Source organism: Pezoporus flaviventris, unplaced genomic scaffold (assembly GCF_033815535.1).
Source record: "Pezoporus flaviventris isolate CSIRO_AGI_PZ_B2104156 unplaced genomic scaffold, CSIRO_AGI_Pfla_v1 ptg000097l, whole genome shotgun sequence".
NCBI lineage: Eukaryota > Metazoa > Chordata > Aves > Psittaciformes > Psittacidae > Pezoporus > Pezoporus flaviventris.
In genome coordinates this window covers 4965050-4984799 of record NW_026892645.1, presented here as the reverse complement: position 1 = coordinate 4984799, position 19750 = coordinate 4965050, and the positions used below count along the sequence as shown (strand labels likewise).

The following is a 19750-nucleotide window of genomic DNA, read 5'->3' as shown; positions in this document are numbered from 1 at the left end:
AGCAGGCCAGGGAGTAGGCAAACAAGTAGAGAGGTTAGTCACACAGGGGCAGGACGCCAGGCAAAAGGCAGCCAGATGCAATTTAACAGCCTCCCGCTGCTGCCACCATCAGCACAGCAACTCTGAACCAGAGGGAAATGTTCCCCAGCAGCAGATCCGAAGGTGTTCAGGCGCAAGGTGCCCACCACACACAGCTGAGGGGCCTCCAAGGCCCTCACGGTCACGCTAAGGGTGCTGAGGTTGTTCTTTCACTCCCCATGGAGGAGAGGACCCAGCTGGAAGAAGGCCGCAATGGGAAGTTCCTGCCAGGGGCTAAACCTTCCCTCCAGTTTTAGGCAAGAGGGTTTCCCTAGCAAGGGGGTCTGTGCTGCCTTCCTCCTCCCACCTCCCCTACTCTTCTAAGTCCCTGCAGGTGCTGCTGTGGTCCCAGGCAGATGAGATGCTGTGTACCTGTGCAACCTCTTCCCACAGAACTCTTTCCATGGAAGAAAGCAAGACCAGGAGAAGTTTTACTGGTGCAAACCCAGACCAAATCTGTTCTCTAGATCAGAGGGCTCTTACAGAGAAGTGCAATGGCTTCAACCTTTCATCTAGAAACAGCATGAAGCAGCATGTTTGACAAGGCAGACTCCTCATTTACCAGCTCTTGCAGTCAGCAGAACCAGAGCTGTTGCAGAACCTGGTATCTGCTGTGGGAAGCTGTGGGATCCATTCCAACTCTTGGTAAAAATCTATCTTTCTGCACAAAGATCTCTAAGAAAATACATTTAAAAAGCACCACCTAAAGAGCCAGGCACTTGATCCTTCCTTTGCCACAGTCAATTCACAAAAAGATAGCTGCCAGCCTGCCTTCCTATGCTACAGGACAAACTGCTCCAGAAGAGGGCATGTGGGTTGATGTGGCACACTGCCATCTTATTGTAGACACAGGGCAAAAGGCAAGTGCTGAGCTGAGCAGAAGCTCCTGAGACATCCTTGAAGGAACTCATTTAACGGGCAGAAGTAATAGCAAAGGGAAGAAGAAAGTCCCAACTCACAGGTAAGGTATGCAGGGAGGCTCCACATCAGCCAGAGCTGCTCGGTAGGCGCGGAAGGACGAGGAGCTGTCAATCAGCGTGCAGTACTCAGCCAGGCCCTGCAGGACACAAAGCCCACAGTGACACCACTACTGTAAGCCCATTTTCCTTGTAACCTCTCCCCAGAGCACCAGGGAGCTCATGCCATCCTGCAAACACCTCCAACTGATTTACTCAGCCTGGTCCCAAGTATGTATGAACACGAGTCTTGCTGCTTTCAACCTCACCAAGCCTTCAGTTTGCAGGGAGAAGGAGGCTGTTCCCATCCAGTCACACTTCAGGCTCCCAGCACATGGCATTACACCCACTGGAGAGCAGTCACCCAGCGTCCCTCCACCCCTTGTTGATGCTGAGCTGTTAAACCCACCCAGCTGTTATGTGCTGTAAGCACAGTTCTCTTGCCCCCTGGAGATAACAGCCCTCACTGCTCTCACCTCTGAGGTTTGCTTCTGCCACTCCAGCCTTCGGATAGGTGCAGAATCCAGTGCAGAAAGAATGGCCAGATAGGAATTAAAATTATTCAGCTTTCGTAAGTGCTGTGAAGAGGGAGAATATTCCAGTTACTCTAGAGATCTGAAAAGCCTTCTAGCACCAAGCAGCTCTACCAGCCCCAAGGTCCCACTCCCCTGCTCCTTTAAGGAGCAATGTGTGTGATTCACAGCAAGAACCAAGCTGATACCTTCATAATCTTTATAAATTTAAGGAGCAGCCTCTCTCGGTCTTGGGCTTTCTCTTGGAGCATAATTATTGACCGGACCCTGGGAGAACAGACAGAGAAGAACGGATAAACCCACACAAGCAGATCTCAGATTCCTTCTTGTTTCATTTCATAAAACCTAGTAACTGATAAGCATGGGCCAACCATACAAAAAAGTTCACGGCACCTCCAATTTAAATGGAGCACTCTCCTCACAACAAAGAGAAGACCTTAAAGGATGACCACAATAACCCTCCACTGAGCACATTTACTTGCGAGGGCAATGTTTGTTTGAAGGGCTCCGTGGTACTGACAATAATTGCTCTGTGTTACACTGCCCTCCACAATCCTCCTGATTCCCTTTCTTGTGTGCTCTTGGCTCTTTGATGAGTGCCCTGAACCTATTCCTTGGCCAAAAATACATCTTATCCCAGTGGTAATAAGGGAACCCAACTCTCCAAGGACTATTTTGAGTATTTATAGGGCCCTGGGGGTTAAGCACAGTTCAGTGCCACAGTTGTTCTGAGCTCCTTACCAGTAGGACATGTTATTAAAGTGCTCTGTGAACTGTGTGAGGTTGGGGCTCTTCTCTTCATTTTGCTCCTTCGCCCAAAGCAGAACTTCTGGGATCTGCCAAGGAAGAAGAGAAGGGTGGGAAAATACCACACATTAAAATGGGATTTCTGCCTCGAGATTCCCAGTTGCAGTCTGTGTTCACTGCCACTTGCTGACACAAGTCCAGATGTCTCCTACAGCCCAACAAGTGTGCTTGGGGAACAGGCAGAGAATACCAGAGATGGCAGAGGATACATGTCTGGATCCCTCCCACCACCCTTACCCCATCCTCAGCTCTGTACCTCGATTTTATAGAAAAGTTCAGCATCTAGCAGGGTCAGCTGCTCAGCTATTTCATGACTGTGGAAATCATGCAGGGTCCCAGGCCTGTAGGAAACAAGGATGAGGTATAAGGGCTCAGAAAATGTGACCTGTTTTCTTCTCTGTCTTGCAGTTTGGACTGTGAAAACTTCTGTGTCCACAGGAAAAGGGATGTCCCTTGGTTCTCAAAGAACCAAGCTACGGTCATGTGCATCTTTCCTCACCTGGCTGCCACCCCACGGGCTGCAAGAGGTTTGATGGAATTGGTGTAGCTCAGCATTTTCTTCTGATCCACTTTATCCAGGATGTTTTTGCGCAGCACTCTGGCGAGGCTCAGCTCCCCGTTGCACACCAGCCTGAAGACCAGGTCCATCAGCAGCTTGAGGATTTCTTCTGTCAACTCCACTAAGCTGAGAGAAAGATGGAAAACCCAGGTAAAGGGATCAGAGCTACAGTGTTTGTATCGGTACCGAGTCTTGTCGCTCTTTCCTACAAGCAGAACTGACTGAAATTCCTCCTCTTCCCAGCTCCTCCTTTTCCAGAGATTCCCCTTTTACTGGTTATTTTAAAACTGACCCATTTAGGACACACCGAGCACCTGCTCTTCCAACAAGAGGGTTCAGCACTGGAAGTGTCTCACTGGTCAGGGTAGGGGATTTCAGCTGCCATTAGAGGTGAAGTTTAAAACCCCATTTTCATTAACTGCCAGATGTCTGTGTTGGTACTGACCCCACATCTCCCACCCTGAAACAAAGAAGGTGACTCACCACAGCTCGTCCACCACTCGCACCAGCACGAAGAAGGTGTTCTTACTGACTCGCTTCTTAAACGTGTCTGGGAAGTGGCAAAACTTCTCATATGTTGGTTGCAAATTAAAGAATCAACTTCATGTGGTGAGACCAGCATCAGTGCAGGGAACAGCTGCCTTGAACATCAGAATAGCACTGCTCTATCTTGACTGAAACTGCTGCTCACTTCCCAGAGGATAAGGGACACTGATGTGGCTATAATGAAGATACACACCAGCAGGCGTGTGAGGAGGTACCTACACCTCACAGAACTGATGCTGGAAGAGCAGGTGTACCCTGAAACTGTTCTCTCTAAGGTGGAATGTAATGAGCAGCACTCCTCTACTGAGATCTCCTCCACTGGTCTGTGACATCTGGTCCCAACAGAGCTCAGATGTCACCTCTACCTTCCTTACTGCCCAATTTGCTGCAAGGAGAATGATGGCAGGGGAGACAGCACAGGTTGAAAACGCTTCTGCCAGGTGGACAAATGGAAAAAGGTTATCAGTAAGTCAAGTACTGACAAGGGCCTGCAGGAATGCCTCAGTATTTTCAGTGACAACTGCTCTGCAGTAAGGTTTGCTGTGTCCTTGGCCGTGCTGATCTGAGCAGGAGCACAGGGAGCAGTAGCCCTGCTGCAGATGGCAGTGATGAGCTGCAACACAGGACAGGGTGATGTCAGGCTCCCTTTGACGTGTGACAGGACCAAAGCCCAGGAGGCTCTTACACTGCATGAACCAGACACTGACCTGCTCAGCTGACAGTGAAGGGAGCCACGGGAACAGGGCCGAGGTGGGAACTGCAGGCAGGGTGCTCAACAAGAAGCTTTCTCCATGCTCAGCCAGAAACACTAATGCTCACCCTGCCACGTAGGGGCCCTTGCTTTGTTAGCAGTTACAAGCTCAGTTCAGAACTAGAAGGCCAAGAGGACGTTATCTTCTGTGCTGCATTTCTTGTAATAAGAGAGGGAATAGGTCTTGATTGTTCCGTCATCTCTAGTATTGAACTACACCTGCCCAAGCACACAATCCCCATGGCCCCTCTGGAAGGCACAAAGCACCGTGATCCCCATCCTACAAAAAAGATGTCCCAAACAAATGACCAAATTCCCAGTGATTACAGAGAATCTGAACTGCTCTTCTCCCCTGCCAGGGCCCTCAGGAGACTACTCTCAGGGCAGTACCTGACCCTGTCTGGACCTGCCCAGCAGCACCTCCCATTGAAGGAAGTCCTACCTGGGACACCTCCAGGGCAAGCATATTACTGACTACATTCTCAGCAGGCTTTTGACCAAAAAACTTGCCACCATCTCCCTCCACAACGACTTCTCAGCTCTGATGCCTGGCGTGGGTGAACTGCCACTCATTTAAAAGGATATCTGTACTGCAGCTTCTTGATGAGCTCTTCAGGGGTAATAAACGTCCTGTATGTAGTCAGGAAAGCTTCACAGTACAGCACCAGATCTACAGAGAAGGACAAGAAAGCCTCAGTCAAACCTGCTTTCAGGAAAAGGAAGCTTCTTTTAGGGTTGAATCCAACCTTACAGGAAGGAGACATGGACACATTTTGACACACTTCACAGAAACGCTGTGCTGTTGTTTCTTACCAGCAGATGGACCCTACGGCACAAGAGTCACACTGAAACTGTCCTGACCTCACCAGCCCGGCTCCCATTTGCAGCACTCTGGGCTTGCAGCTTCGCTTATGTGACCACCAAAGGGGTCAGTGAAAATTACCTGCTTGTGGGACAGGCACGTTCATTAATGGTTCAAGGAAAAATGTCATTTAGACCTTGGGGATGCTTTAAGGAGAAGATCTGATGGGGGGGGGGGGCTGGTTCTCTGTCTTTACTGCTTACAAGGCCCTGCAGAAGGACATGGTCTCTCTTTCCTCCCGACCAGGAATGCATGTGTTCAACACGATGATACAGTGCTGCAGACCCTCTGCTTGTGGTATGTTACAGGAAATTACTGGCTGGGTTTAAACCATGACACTGCCCCAGGACAGTCTAATATGACATTAATTTCAGCCAAAAGAAGACTAAATCACGCTGCAAAAACTGATGTTACCAGGACCACAACCCTGCCACAACACAGACACTGCCACAGTGCATGCAGTTAACTTCTGTTTCTTAATCTGCAGCAGTGGGTGCTCCAGGCCCCTGAATCACAAAGGTTTTGGCCATTGTCATAGGCACAAAGGATGTGATTTGAAAAAGCAGGAACTGCAAATGGGAAAGAAGACTTCAGATCAAGACTGCAGCACACTCTGTCCTGAGCAAGGCCTGGTCACTGTGTACAGCAGTGGTCACAGTGGAAACTTATCATGCCCAGTATAAAACCCAGCAGCCCTGCAGGTAGCATGTGCAGAGGGATGGCACTGCGACCACTGGCAGAGCACTGTTAGTGCAGACAGGGAGAAAAGGCTTCTGCTGTGCCTGCCCAGGCTAGGCTGTGCAGGTAAAGCTTGTTTCAGCCAGGACAGGGATGGCCCCACACCCACATGCTGTAACATCCATCCACTGCGCATGGAGGGTGGGAAAGAGCAGGGCATGGTGTGCCGGTTGTGCCTCTCTACCTGCAGTGTTTCTCTTGGCAGGAGCCTCATGGAGATGCTGCTTCCTCCTGCTCTTAAATCAGAAAGCTCTGCTGCCTTTTGGTTAGAGACAATCAGACATAAGCTCTAAAGCCCGAGGCTGGGTGAGTCCCCAGCCTCATCCAGCTGTAATCCTGCACTCACAGCAAACGCGCGTGGCTGCGAGCAATTAAGTGACCATGGATTTTATTCCTAAAGACCACAAGTCTCTCTTTATCCCTTACTGCATTTAGCTTTTTGAGAAAATTCGAACAGACAAGAAGCATCATGCAACAGGGCGTGGAGTTACATTTATTCTGGGTTCCCATCTGCCCAAAAGGCAACGTGAGGTAATACAGCTGGTCTGCTCTGGCACTTGAAGCTGCCAAGAAATTCATCTTTAAAGGAAAGCCTCTTAACTATACCCCTCTGTGCCGTTTGGCTGATTGATTTACAAGCCCTGAATTCCTCTCATTGTAAGCTTAATTCATTAACCCTCTCAGTCACCCAAACACTGGGTTAGCATAGCACGAATTCCTTCATGCTCCATTCAGCTCAGTGGCTTGGCAGAGCCTGTGGGGCCAAGCTCTGTGACTATTCTGAGCTCCCTCCACCCAGTCACTCTCCCTGTCCTTGTTCTCCTTGTTCTGGAGAACAAGCAAGAATAAATCAGAGCTTCTCTATTCCAGTTTCAGCATTTTTATAAGAGGTATTCCCACCATCTCATTTAGACTGCTTTTAAAAATACACCTATCTACCCCTCATGCAGTCAGTTGCCTCCTCCTCTCTGTATGTTCCTAACTTTGGTCCTTTCTGCTTGGATTCAATGCCTGATGTAAACAGGGAAAAATTGCTGTCAGGGGAAAGATTTTCTTGCTAGCTGAATGGTGCTGGTAAGTAATTGCAAGCACCTTATGCTACAGTAAAACCCCTGCCATTTAAAAATGCACATGAAAGATATCTCCCCTTTGGCTATCAAACCTCTGAAATACGAGCGCTGAGTGGTTCAGTGGGTTCCTTGCATCCCAGGAGATAAGGAGATCAATTCTGGTTAAGGCCATCAGCACAAATGTGTTTGGCAGGGTCAGAATCACTCTCTGGAAAGATTGCAAAGGCTGCCTTTGCCACAGGTCTTGGAAAGGAGCTGCTTTGTGAGGGTGGTGACTGGGTGTGGAGAGACAAAGTGGGTTTTTTACCAATCTAGAGTTAAGGGTTGCTAAACTCCCTTTTCTTCCCTCACATCTCCTTCCCTCTCTGAATTGGTCTGGGTGGCTACCAGCATGCAAGTGGTAGAAAGTGGGACTAGGACATGTTAAGTTGAAAATAAGGGGTGTCAGAAGACCAGCACCTGAACAGCTTGCCCAATGCCCATGGGTACTGAATTAGACCCAAACCAACATCCTCCTTTCTTTCCTACTTTGATACAACAGTCATTCCAGCACCTCCTACACCACCACTGCCCTGAAGTTCAAAGGGTAAGGAGCACTCTGAAAGCAGGATCCATGGCACAACAGGCTGGTCACATCTGCTCTTGGAGAAGACAGTGGCCTGCCTTGGCAGCTACAGAGACACCAACACAACGCTGTCATCAACTCCATTGGTGCGCCTTGCCTTTGCGGATCCGGGCAAGGGCTGTGAGGAATTAATACCATCCCTGCTGCTAAATGGAACAGGTGCTTATCCAGCTTACCTCCATTTCACCAGAGACAAGCACACCCCTCTCTCCCCTAGCTCACAAACCCAGTCCTCTCCACCCTGGCCCAGCCATAGCATGACTGCACACGCTGCAGAAGACAAGCAGCATAAGGCCACACCAGGCTGTGCTCCTCAGCCCTTTGGTGCACCCACTGTACCTTTCCTGTCGGTCTCTGTTGCATGCACCAACAAAATGTCTCCAGATCCACCACGAACATCTGGCCCATCATCTCCCTGCAATGAGAACAGGAACACTTTAGGCATGGCCCAAGCTCTGGTTTACCATCTCTGGGGTTCAACCTCAGCAGCAACTGGCAGAGCACACAGTGTTCCTGGCACTGCCTGCAGTGCAAGCTGGGGCATGGTCTTCAATGCTGGGCTAATCCTAGAATTTGAATAAAGCATTTGGTGTCCCTATATGAGGATCTGGGCTGATCCTCACTCAAGTCTCTCAAGGCCAGGCTGTGAAGCTCAGTGAAAGCTGAACCTTCTGTCCACAGAAGAGTGAACAGAAATGTCCCAGACTCCCAAATGCTCCCAAAAGACCATTAACGGAGCAGTAACACTGTGTGAACTGTCTCAAAGTGCAGGATCACGTACCCCAGAGGCTGTGGGGTGAGAGGTCATGCATTCAACTTTCATGCTCCTGAACATCAAAACCTAGCGAGTTAATTCCCTAATCTGGAAGTATTTGGCTGGAGGTCACCTGAAGTGATCCAATAACCAGGAGCAGAAAACAGCCCTGATACCGGCTTGACCCCTGCCTTTCTGCTCCCTAAAAGCATCTTTCTTCTAGCTCCTGTAATTCACAACTGAAATATGCAAAACTGACCTATCACTCAGCCAGCAGCTCCCACGCTGCAGGAAGCAGCTCGTGGTGGCAGTTCTATCGTGTTTCAAACATACAGACCATAAGGGAGAGAAAAAAGAAGAGCTGACAGATCTGCTAGCCCAAATGTTCAGAAATCACTAATTTTTGTTTTTTTTTCTTAAAGGAAATATTTCTGCAGAGGAGACTGGAGTCGAGCCTGGCTTCCCTGAGCAATGTCTGTCATTTTAATAGGCAAAATACAAAACCCCCTTGGATTGCAGCCAAAGAGCAGTTATGTCTAAGATACGATTTTTTCAGGTGACCCTCTGGCAAGATTCATGAAATACTGCTTAAAGAATGAGCAATAGCTTCCCACTCTCTCCTGCACATCTCGACTGACCAAAGACCACTCCTAAAGTGCCAGTAAATGATACATTCTCTCTGGTTTTCAGCCTAGCCCCCTGACAATCTGAAAGCTTCAAAAGCCTGCATATTCCCCTTGAGCTGCACGTGAAAGACAGCTTGGTTCAAGAGCACAGTGAGCAAAGCTGCCTGGGAGTGCACCCAAGGCTAAAAACAAAGCCATTTCTCATATACAGGAAGAGTCACTTCAGCTGCTCTTCCACACCAGTAATATCCTGCTCAGGAAATGTGCTCAACTTGCCTTCTTTCTGAAAGGCCAACACCATAAACCTGCACCTGGATTTATTGTGCTCAGCCTCCCAGGTGCTTCATTTCAGGCTGGCACAGGCTGAAGAGGTGGGAAAGAGCAGACTGGGAAAAGGGCAGGAGATGCGTTGGTTTTTAGAGAGACATCTCACATTTTGTTAAACCCCATTCATTGCCAATGCTCCCTGCCTGCACCAGCATCTTATACTTTTCACAACAGCTGCACACATAAAGCTGCATACCACTTCTGCTGTAACCTAGTTTTCCCTATCAAATAAAAGCTGATGCCTTGCTTGTGCTCACAGAGAATGAGGCTTCAACATAGCATAAACCAAAGAGTATAAAATCAAACCCTGAATGCACCTACCTCTTGCTTCAACGTTAACCTAGCCATAATTTCACTGTGGTCGATAAGGGATAGCTCATCTACCTCTTCCTCCAACTGTGATGACTCCAAAGCATCTGGTGACTGCTGCTGCCTGTAAAAAAGAGGGGAAATATCCATCAGTGTCATTGCCCATCCAGGGGAAGAGATGCTGGGTCCACTCGAGCTCTCAGTGTACAATCCTTCATTAAATGACAGTAAGTACACAGACAGGCTGAGGTAAACCTTCTGCAAACAAGCCCGAATTCCTAGCTCTAATTCTGCTGCTTTGTGCATCTCTTGAAAAAGAGGAAGATGAACCTTTAGGACCTGAACACTTGTCTGCCTGTGCTCTTCTGGCAGGCAAGATTTTACTATGCCCTGCATAAGTATACACTTCCATGTCTCCTTAATCCAGCAGCTTTTTAGTGCACACAAATCTAAGCTCTTCCTCAACTGTATAGAGATTGAGCACACCCTGCACATATGTATCTTGGTCAGCTCATGACCCGTTGTGCTGCTACAAGGGAGGATGACAGGCTCTCTATTTTGCAGGAGAATAAGGCAGAAAGCTCTGACCACTTTTTTGGGTACATCCACAACACTAATATTCCTACTTCCAAAGGCTGGCTCTTGTGCCTGGACATATGTCCTCTGTACCGGTATTCCTAAACAACACAAAAGCATGCATGTTCTTTATAGCTTTCCCCAGGCACAGGTTAAAATCCTGTGCACCAGTCCGTACTTTGAAGCAGACAGTGAGCTTTGCAGAGCACTCTTGTATTGTCTCCTTCACTGCAGGGATTAAAACCCCCAAACCAAGTGCAGGAAAATGGGGGAGGGAAGTTGACTGTCACACACAAAACAATGCCATCCTCTAGTTTCGCTTTAGAAATGCAATTGAAGAGCAATCTCGAGCAGCAGGGAAGCACTCCACTCCTCCTGAAGCCCATCTGTTACAGCCTGCACCTCTTCATTTACATAGACAAATGATAGCTAAGAGCATTAGAAAGGATATAAAGCCTCCTGCTTCAAGGCCCCAGCCAGCCTCTAACTAGCAGGGTTAGGAGGAAATTCCCCTCTGGAAGACTATTTCCCAGCAGTGAGATAGACTTTTTTCACACGTTTCCCTGGAAGCAGAAGGGAGCAGCCAGTGCCACTGACAGCACTGCCAATTAGGTGGGCTTAGGAGGGCTAGCACAGGCTGCATTAACCCCCACAGGCTCCCTGAGTTGAGTAACAACGTCTTGCCAGGATCCTCTTTCTTCAGCAGGATCCCACTGCTCACCACTGTGTGAAAACCCATGTGTGCTTAAGGTTTAGAGACAATTGAGGAGCTTGAGGGTGGAACAGGCAGCCCCAGGGACAGTTTGGTAAAGGGCAGGGCTAATGGGACATTGGTGACTCTGCACCCTTTGAGGCTGGGGAGCAGGAGTACCAGGAGAGTCAGGCTCACCTTTCAGCACCATCTTTGCCTTCCTTCCCCATGGCACTGCTGTTCAAAGTGGAGTCTTTGGAGTGGCTGTCTTTGACAGAGGGAGATTCCTGCAAAGAGAAAGGAGGTTTTCATTATTACAGGGGGTCCTACACCCCAGCTAGCCTTGCATTTACAGTCTGCCTGCCTCTAAACGGCCCTTTACTGGAAATTCCTACAGAGCAGTTAAAGATTGATGCAAGTTAATGCCAAATACCAGGAAAACACAGAAGTTAATCAGACAGGAAATTTGGGAGCATCTCTGGAGACTAGTGTAATTAGTACTGTTTGCTTTTAACATTGTGAAATGATGCTGAAAGTTACAACACAAGTCAGCTGTTGTCTTGGATTTTAACTCTCTCACAACTATTTCTCCCCTCCAGTCCTTACTGTTGAAACACACTTGCTTTCTGCTTTAATCAGAATGGTTACAGCCAGCTCTAAGCTCTTCAGTTTCAGCTCCTCTCTTGATCTCAGCCCCCAAAACACCAACTGGCCTTAGGGGGTGGATGCACACTGCCGATCCCACCTCCCTTCTCTTCCACCAGGAGAGCTTACACAATGAGGCAACGTTTCCACTTCACAATTCATGGCTGTGGAAATGAGACTAATGGAAAAAAGCAGAACCAGCTGAACCTGCGGCACAGAACAGCAGGTAGAGAGCTCAAAGCAAAGATACAGCATTTTAAATTAGCCATTTATTAAGGAGACAAATAGCCATGAACGACAAATGGGAATATTAATCTAACAGTGCTGGAGCTCAGAATTATTTAATATCATGCAGACTGAGACTTGGAAATTCAACCTATTGAACAGAGGGGCTTGAAACCATCTGCACACTATCCATTCAGCCTGGAAAACAACACTGGTGAGCTTCAGGTTCTTGGTGTCTGCAGAGGTTTTCCAGACTCTACCTGTAAAGCCCTTTGCTTCAAAGTTGAGAACCAGATCACAGCTGCCCAAAAGGATGGGCCTGCCTGGATGTGTCTCTTGAAGGGAAATGATGGGAGCACTATCTCTTGGCATATTTAACATCAGCATGGATAAAGGTCTTGGAGACATCCTGTACATGCGCCTTCCAAGATGAGGGCATGCTAAAGGATCGCCACAGATCTCTGCTGCTGTTTCCTATGACCCAACAGGAAGAGGGTACCTCCCTGCAGTGGAAAACGCCGTGTCTCCTCTAGGAAATAGCTAAGATACTGAGGCTTGAGCAAAGGAAGAAACAGCGTGCCATTATAACGCTAAATCAATCACTTACTTTGTATCCAAATGGTGAAGGAAACAAGAAATGATTTAGAGCTCAAGGCTTTCTGCATTAAAATAGGGAAGCCAAAGCAGTTAGAAGAACAGAAACAGCCCCAGGGTGGTGCTGGTCAGGGGGCAGCTTTCTGGAAGGGAACCTCACGCAAGCAGCTCCAAACAGCCAGCAAAGTGCAGACCAAACAGCGTGGCAGGAGAAGCTGTCCCTGTCTCCTGCCAGGGCTCACCACGACCCCAAAAGCATCACCTGCTCTGCACCGGGAGCAGGAGGCCATCCAAGCCAGGAGTGGGCAAGCAGAGGGACCACCAGCAAGGGAGCCAGGGCAGCAGGATGGACACAGGAGCTCCGCAGTGTGCAGAAGAGGCCGGTGCCAAGCGCGTCAGCCCCAGCGTGAACTCAGCATGCACCAGGCAGCCCCTTCCCGGTGTCCTCTCCAGGTTACTTACTCCTTCAGAGCGAGGGAGTTCCCCGTTGCTCTGGCCAGAGGAATACAGATTGACGTATTCACCCTCACCAGCCTCCTCACTGGCGTTTTCACTCTAAGGGAGACAGGATGAAAGGAAATACGTGATGGTGCTCCCCGCCAGCACAATGTTAGTGAGAGAACGTGCCCACGGGCTGGGAGGAGAAGCGCTCTCGGCAGCTGCTGTCACCTAACTTGGAGCCCTTCCTTTGGCTCAACGGCCAACACAATGGCCAACAAAGTACAGCCAAGGCTGTACTTTACCGGGGCTTTTAAAGGACTGTCCTGAAGGTTGCAGCAGCACAGCAGCAGGCACTGCTTTGTAAGAGCTGCTGTGGACTCCATGCGAGACTGTGAAGGTGTAATATGCACGTGTAGATTTCAAGACTACAGAAGCTGAGCATCCAGAGCTTGACACCCAGTGCCCATCCGACCCGCGCTGTGGTCCTGCTCCTAACTGCAGATCAGCCCTGCAGCCCTGAGGGTATCAAATATACCTCTCAAACTGTGATACAAGCACAAACTAAGGCCATCACACCAAGCTAAACCAAACTTGAGGGTTTCTGGGCTGTTACAAGGACCCAACACAAGGAAGATCAACTGCAAGGTCAGCATCAAGGTGTAAAACCCGATCATTTACTCTGCAACCAGTGCTCCTCTTCCAAACATCGTGGAGAGGCAGCACTACCATGCACCGTGCTGACAGGAATCAACTCGAGGCTTTGCAGCAAACAAAAGAGGAGCTGCTCGAGAACTGGGTGTTTAAAAGAGTAGCTGTAATAGACAAACCTGCTCACTGATCTGCAAGACTGATCTGGGACCTCAAACCAGTAGTGCTGTATCAGTGTGGGAACAGCGTTAGTCTAACTTCACCAACATGTGATGCTTTGCATCAACGTGCAGTGCCACCAAGTACACAGATAAGGCTGCTGGGAACTGGGAAGAGCAGGAGCCTGGAGAAAGCAACAGGTTTATGCCCAGGAGGGACAGAGCTGGACTGGACCCGCTGCTCCTGGGGCTCACCAGTGACTTAGGAGGGAGCAGCAATCACCCTGCAGAAACTGCAGGATGTGAACCACCTTTAGGAGCCCATGTTTAGAAACAATCAACCTCACAAAACACTCCTTTGCCTTTCTCAGCTTTGTATTACAATTGCAGGAAGCTACAGCAACTTCTCCTCTCCCCTTCACCAGCATTTGACATTTTGTGTTCCCTACACATGTGCTAACGTTTTCTCAGACCTGCTGACGCTGTTCATTTGTTCCAGCCACCGTTTTTATATGAAATTACCTCTCTACAATTCACACACACATTTGCAAACTGGACTAGATCACATGTAGCATGTATTAATACACGAGACATTTTCTTTTAACAAACAAATAAGCGCAGCCTTGTGTTAAGATGCATAATCTCTATGGATAGTCTCACCGAAGGCGTCTGGAGAGAATCAGTGAAAGAGGTTTCAGAAGGAAGGCAGACAGGAGCATTCCCGTTAAAGCTGCTCTCCTGAGAAGAGGAGTTTGGCACATCCACAGTGCTGGGAGACTGGCTGGCTGCGGCAGGCACCGCTAGGTCAGAGCTCTGAGATGGATGGACGGGAGGAAAAGGTGGGGTGGAGCAGGAGGAGGAGGTAGAAGAGAGGAAAGGAGGTATGGAGACTTGGTTGTGAGGCACAAAGTCCTGGGAGTAGGACCTAAACACAGATTTGTACTATGGGATGCAGAGACGTACAACACAAAAACAAGGAAGATGGGGAAAGGAAAGAGACAGACAAAAGAAAAAGTAATTAGATTGGCAGCAGCGCAGCAGTGACAGCACAAGGCACAACCCCAACAGAGGCAGCTCTATTTTATCACCCACACACTACAGCAGGATTTGCTACCTGGGACACATCAGCCAGTTTTTTCTTCCAGAGACTTGCTCCTGCACAAACAGAAGCTTGGCTGCTCACCTCACAGAGAGGAAAAGGGGCACCAGGGTGTTTACCTGCAGGTATCCAGCCTTCGCTAGGCAGGGTTTGAAAGCCCGGGTATCTCAGTCCTTTAATGACAGTGACCCTGAAAATCACTTGAGTGGATGACAGGATGAGAGGGCAGGCAGAAATACCTAGATAGAGAGAAGTACTCCGAGTGCTTACTGCTTCTCTGGGATTTTCCACAGGATCCAAATTTAAGATGCCTTTTGCTCCAGCCCTGTAATTTAACAGCTACTGTGTCAAGTCTGTTCCAGAATACACAGCTCCCAGGGAGGAGTGGCTGGATGCCGTCTTTCAAGTTGCACTGAGGGATAAAGGAGCTTACGCTGTTACTCCTTCCCATCTGAGCAACACAGGGAGCAGAAATGGTAATTGCCCTCAGGAGCGATGAATTCCTTCTCAAACTGATCCTTTAACGCAGTGCCTCGAAAAGTCAGCTGAAGAGATGAAAAGAGATCATCTGTGTACAGCTTTATTTCACTATCTCTCCTAATCATCAGATTACTGCTCAGATAATATTAAACGGGGTGCAGTGGGAATATACTGTGCCAAGAAAAACAAGAGCAACCCTCTGTCTTTTAACATCTGGTGCTAGTAAGATTTACCATCAGGGTTAAGTCCAAAACAAAGCTGACACCCAGCAAAAACCGAGAGACAATAACGCTAAACCTGCTGGTGAGGAGTTTATTTAGAAACCTGAAGAGCTCAGCCACTGGTGAGACCTGTGTTGTAGCCAAGCAGACCAAAAGGAAGGATCACATCATCCAAAACAAAACCCACACTGAAACGGAGCTGGGACAGTTGCTCCTTCGCGTGATCTGCGGCAGAAGGATGGTGCATTATAGAGCTCTCCAGAAGCACAGACACAACTCGCTCAAACCAGGCTGAAAAGTGACACCGTTGTGATGTAGAAAGGAGAAGGGACAACAAAGACAGGAGTCAGAGAATTCAGGCTACCTTTTCCCAGGAGAGTTGAGCGTGTGACAAAAAGCAAAGCTTAGTCTGTCACCTGAGCCCTGGCAGCAGCATCCAGTCCAGCAGTGGTATTTTTGTTTCTACCTAGGAAAGACATGAGCTTAAAAACCTAAACTGAGAACAGCCTCGGGCCAAAAACCTGGGCAAAAAAAGCTTCTCCACTACAAAGGAAAGGAAACATAAAGGTCAATGGCTACACTTTACCTTCCACCACCTTAATCCTCAGTGGTTGCCCTCCGCTGTGCGTGGAGTCCCGCAGTGCTCTGGGTGTATTCTGCGGACCCCAGACAAATTGCAGGCCATAATACAGAGAAGCAGAGGGAGAGGCTTTGGAAAGAGAGCTTAAAAGACCACTGGAAAATAATTAAAATGCAAATCCCTACCACATGCCTGTGGCTAAAAGGAGACTGGCTCTAGGACAGGCTCCTCTCTCTTCCTGCCTGTTTCTTTCCGGATGAGCAGCCCTGGCTCCAGGGACACTGTCAGCTTTTGGTGCTGCCTCAGTAACAATGACAAGTCTAATCTCTGTATTTACTTTCTGCCCAGATAAATGCTCTGCATTTATTCATTTTCACTTGCATGGCACAAACCACTAAATCCCTCGTAAGAAGCCAGGCTCATTACATCACCTTGGCTCAGCAGATCCATTGTGCCTGCACATCTCCCTGGTATTTCATGATCTCACTGGCCCTAACATGCCAACTATTGCCCCAAATCCCAGGCTAGACCCCCCCCCAAAAAAAACAAACAAAAACCAACAGGGGCAAAGTTGATGGAGAATGTATATCCCACCAACCACTGCTGCAACAGTTCAAGAAGGCACTCAACAAAGGGCTGTCCTGATAATGAGATCCTCTGATCCAGTAAAGCAAATAATTTGTTCAAACAGAACCTATGTGCCAGCTCCCCTGGAGCTGGGCTTCCTGCACCCACATAAGACAGACGGCACATGCCGTCCTTCACTTTGTAGTTGATGGACATCTCCCACCAAGAAGTCCCGAGGTTTTTTGTCTCTGACCTGCCGAACCCAAGAGAAGAAGCCAAGCTTTTGGAAAGCAGTGGTGGAGCTCAAGCAGGGCAGGAGAGAAAGGAAATCACTGTCCTCAGTCAAGTCACACTGGGACAGGCAGCACCCTGCGAAGCTGTCACGCTATGTGATGGAGCTGGCAGGGTTAGTTCAGGCCAAACACTGGCCGCGAGGCTCAGCAGCTGAGCTGCTGCCTGGTACATTGCCTGCAGGCTGAGCTAGCTGCTCAGGGACAGGAATTACTGCTGCTGGGGCAGAAGAAATCACACAGCTTCTGCCTTGCACAGTTTCAGGGACATTAATCCCAATTTAAAGGCAATTCAGACCTAAATATAACATAACATTGCATACATCTTAAAAGTTTGACTGTGGATATGTTACTCCTGACAATCACTATACATTGATTTCTCTGTGGCCTCATCAATACACCTTTTGAAACAGTCTCTTGGCATGAGAAGTGTTGAAAATGCTGCTTTAAGGCCCAAGTGCCCAGGAAAATGCATTCATCTTCATTATGTGATCCGTGAACAATCATTTAAGGAGGCAGACATGCTCTCAGCATGCTGTTAACAAAGGGAACAGCGCAGAGAAGCCTTTGGTGCACTGGCATTAATTAGCCAGGCTGCTCTCCGACTTCCAATCCTGTTGTAAAGTTGCATCTTGTGGAAAGCGAGCCAGGGAGCCCCCGCCTTCCTTTGGAGCCAGCAAGCAGCTCTGGAATTCCAGCTATGCAGCCGTGCTGGGACAGGAGCCAAGAATGAAGCATACTTTTAGAGGGGAAAAAAAAACACCCTGCGGTAGACATGATGTCCATATGGCACCCATTCCTGTTGCTCCCCAGTCAGGCCCTGCCCAGCCAGCAGCTGCAGCAGGAATTGTGGCAACAGCATCCATGGAGTTTGGGCGTTGGAAGCCCTGTCATCCTTTCAAAGACATACCTTTCTGGGGAGAGGACAGTCCATTCAACAGAAATGTCACAAGCGAACCAGTCATCCTCTAGTCTGACCCCCAAGAAATCACTGGCAAGAGTTTATCCTGGAAACAGATCAGTGCTTGTTTTAATCTGCTTCTTAGAGGTTTCTTTCAGGGTCAGTAAGACCTCGGTTATGGCTGTGCTGACACAACCTCCTACCCCTTGGCTTTACTTTAAATGAAGTACTTCAAGATAATCTCTGGGAAAGCTCGGAAGAAGGATGCATCCGGATCCTGTGAGAAAGGATGCTTTCCTCTATCCAAAGTCCGGCCATGCTGCCAGGCTCCCACCACAGGACCAGAAGATGATCTGCCAGCATGAGCGATCCTGCAAACGGCCAATGCAAGGACAGGAGTTCCCTCTCCTCTCACCAGTAAAGTGGATCTTAGAAACACCTATCTGCCACTTGGGAAGTACTTCCACAAAGCATGGAAGCAACCTCGTCTCCTGGGAACAGCAGGAAGCCAGCATGGCCAGCCTGAATGTTTACCGCACACCGTGACACACAGAGGTCTCCCAGAGATGGCCTCTTTCAATTTGCTGCCTTTGATTTTCTGCAATGGTCAATATTTTAGAAGAGCTTTTCATCATTAGCAGCAGTGTTACAGAATGTCCCTAAGGTCAATGACATTACGACCGTTTATTTGGATTAGATGGCAGGAGATAAGCACTCTAATAGAAAACTCATTTCAAGAGTGACACTGCTCTACATCCACTAGGCATGGCTGACCACAGGTAACAGGGTGTTTCCATAAAGGGAGCCACTGGTTCTGCGTTACAGCAGTCTCTATCCTAAATTCAAAGCTGAATTCAATTACATGGCTGACAGAGCATCCGCAGCATCAGCAGACACAGTCTTTACCTTTTAAGCACAACCTTCTCAATTACCCTATGGAATTCTTCTGCCAAATTAATCTGTGATCCCGTCAGGCACTCCCAGATCAGGTAAAGCATCAGAATTCCAAAACATGAAGCTATCAGAGCAAAGGATCAATCTTTTAGATCTCCCCTGCTAATGCTATTGAAAGAATGACGTGGGCAACGTGCCAGAACTGGATGCCCAGATTCTAACAGTACAGAACTATGTTCACAAACTACTGGGTGTTGCACAAAGCCGTTACACCCTGAGAATATAACTGCATAGACAGCTATTGGAAAAGACTTCCTATCTCATGACACAATGCTGGACTTTCAGGTACTTTTGCTAATGAGGAAGGAAATGCTCCTGCAATGAATGGCTGGAAACACAAGCTGCCAACAGAATGGCTTCAAGCACTGCCACAGGAAAGGCAGCAACTCCTCATGCTTAAATGTTTCTCAGCAAAGCCTCTGACCGGGCTGCACAGCTGACCTCCCTGTTTTTAAGCAATGGTTAGCATAGCAGATGGATGGATGGATGGGGCTTACTGTTCCCTTGGGAAAGGGTCTCCTGGCTTCTGCACAAGAAAACACAAAATCCAAACTTCTCCTTAACCGGGAGGGATTCTTGCACATCTTTTCAACAAATCAAATAAGGGGGCAGCAGGGGAAGAAAACATTTGTAAGATATATTAACATATGTAGGAGCTATTATTAACCATGCTATCACACATCTCTCTTTTGGAACTATCAGGAGAATTCCATGTGATCACACCTACAGCGTCAAATCTTATTCAGCCTGTAGACAATACCACCATATCTAGCAAGCAGATCTTTAAAAGGCAGAGCCTGGTGACAAAGACAAGACTCCTAAAAACTCAGTCACACAAAAAACGTGGGGTGTGTGGCCTATGAAGTCAACAGAGGGCTGGTTAAAGACCTACACAGAGCCATAGTGCTCCAACTGCAAGAAAAACATAAACCACTGGAGGAAGTGGTTTTCAGAAGCAGGAATTGGTGATCCAGCACACAACAGCACTATTAATACCATTGTGCAGCCCTGCCGTGGGCAGTGGAAGTGACCACAGAAGGAACACTAAACAGGAAAGGCAAAACAATATCTAGGACTCAGAGGACAGTTAAATGGATGTAAATCTCTCCCTCCCCCTCAAATTAAGGAGCCAAAACCTA

At 48.4% G+C, this 19750-nt stretch overlaps 1 protein-coding gene across 6 annotated transcripts in view; it reads right to left on the bottom strand.

Moving 5' to 3' along the window:
- RAPGEF1 (Rap guanine nucleotide exchange factor 1) overlaps positions 1 to 19750 on the bottom strand; it is an 83729-nt gene that overhangs the window by 2140 nt on the left and 61839 nt on the right. For 2 of the 6 annotated variants that reach the window (XM_061476807.1, XM_061476808.1), the window contains exons 12-24: positions 14180 to 14461; positions 12735 to 12827; positions 11007 to 11095; positions 9554 to 9665; positions 7865 to 7940; positions 4816 to 4900; positions 3417 to 3509; positions 2874 to 3059; positions 2631 to 2715; positions 2309 to 2403; positions 1756 to 1834; positions 1511 to 1612; positions 1038 to 1135 (exon numbers count right to left, since the gene is read on the bottom strand). In XM_061476807.1, the coding sequence (XP_061332791.1) occupies positions 1038 to 1135; positions 1511 to 1612; positions 1756 to 1834; positions 2309 to 2403; positions 2631 to 2715; positions 2874 to 3059; positions 3417 to 3509; positions 4816 to 4900; positions 7865 to 7940; positions 9554 to 9665; positions 11007 to 11095; positions 12735 to 12827; positions 14180 to 14461 (1475 nt within the window). The remainder of the gene's footprint in view (positions 1 to 1037; positions 1136 to 1510; positions 1613 to 1755; positions 1835 to 2308; positions 2404 to 2630; positions 2716 to 2873; positions 3060 to 3416; positions 3510 to 4815; positions 4901 to 7864; positions 7941 to 9553; positions 9666 to 11006; positions 11096 to 12734; positions 12828 to 14179; positions 14462 to 19750) is intronic. The other 4 variants (XM_061476809.1, XM_061476810.1, XM_061476811.1 and 1 more) reach the window with 3 other exon arrangements.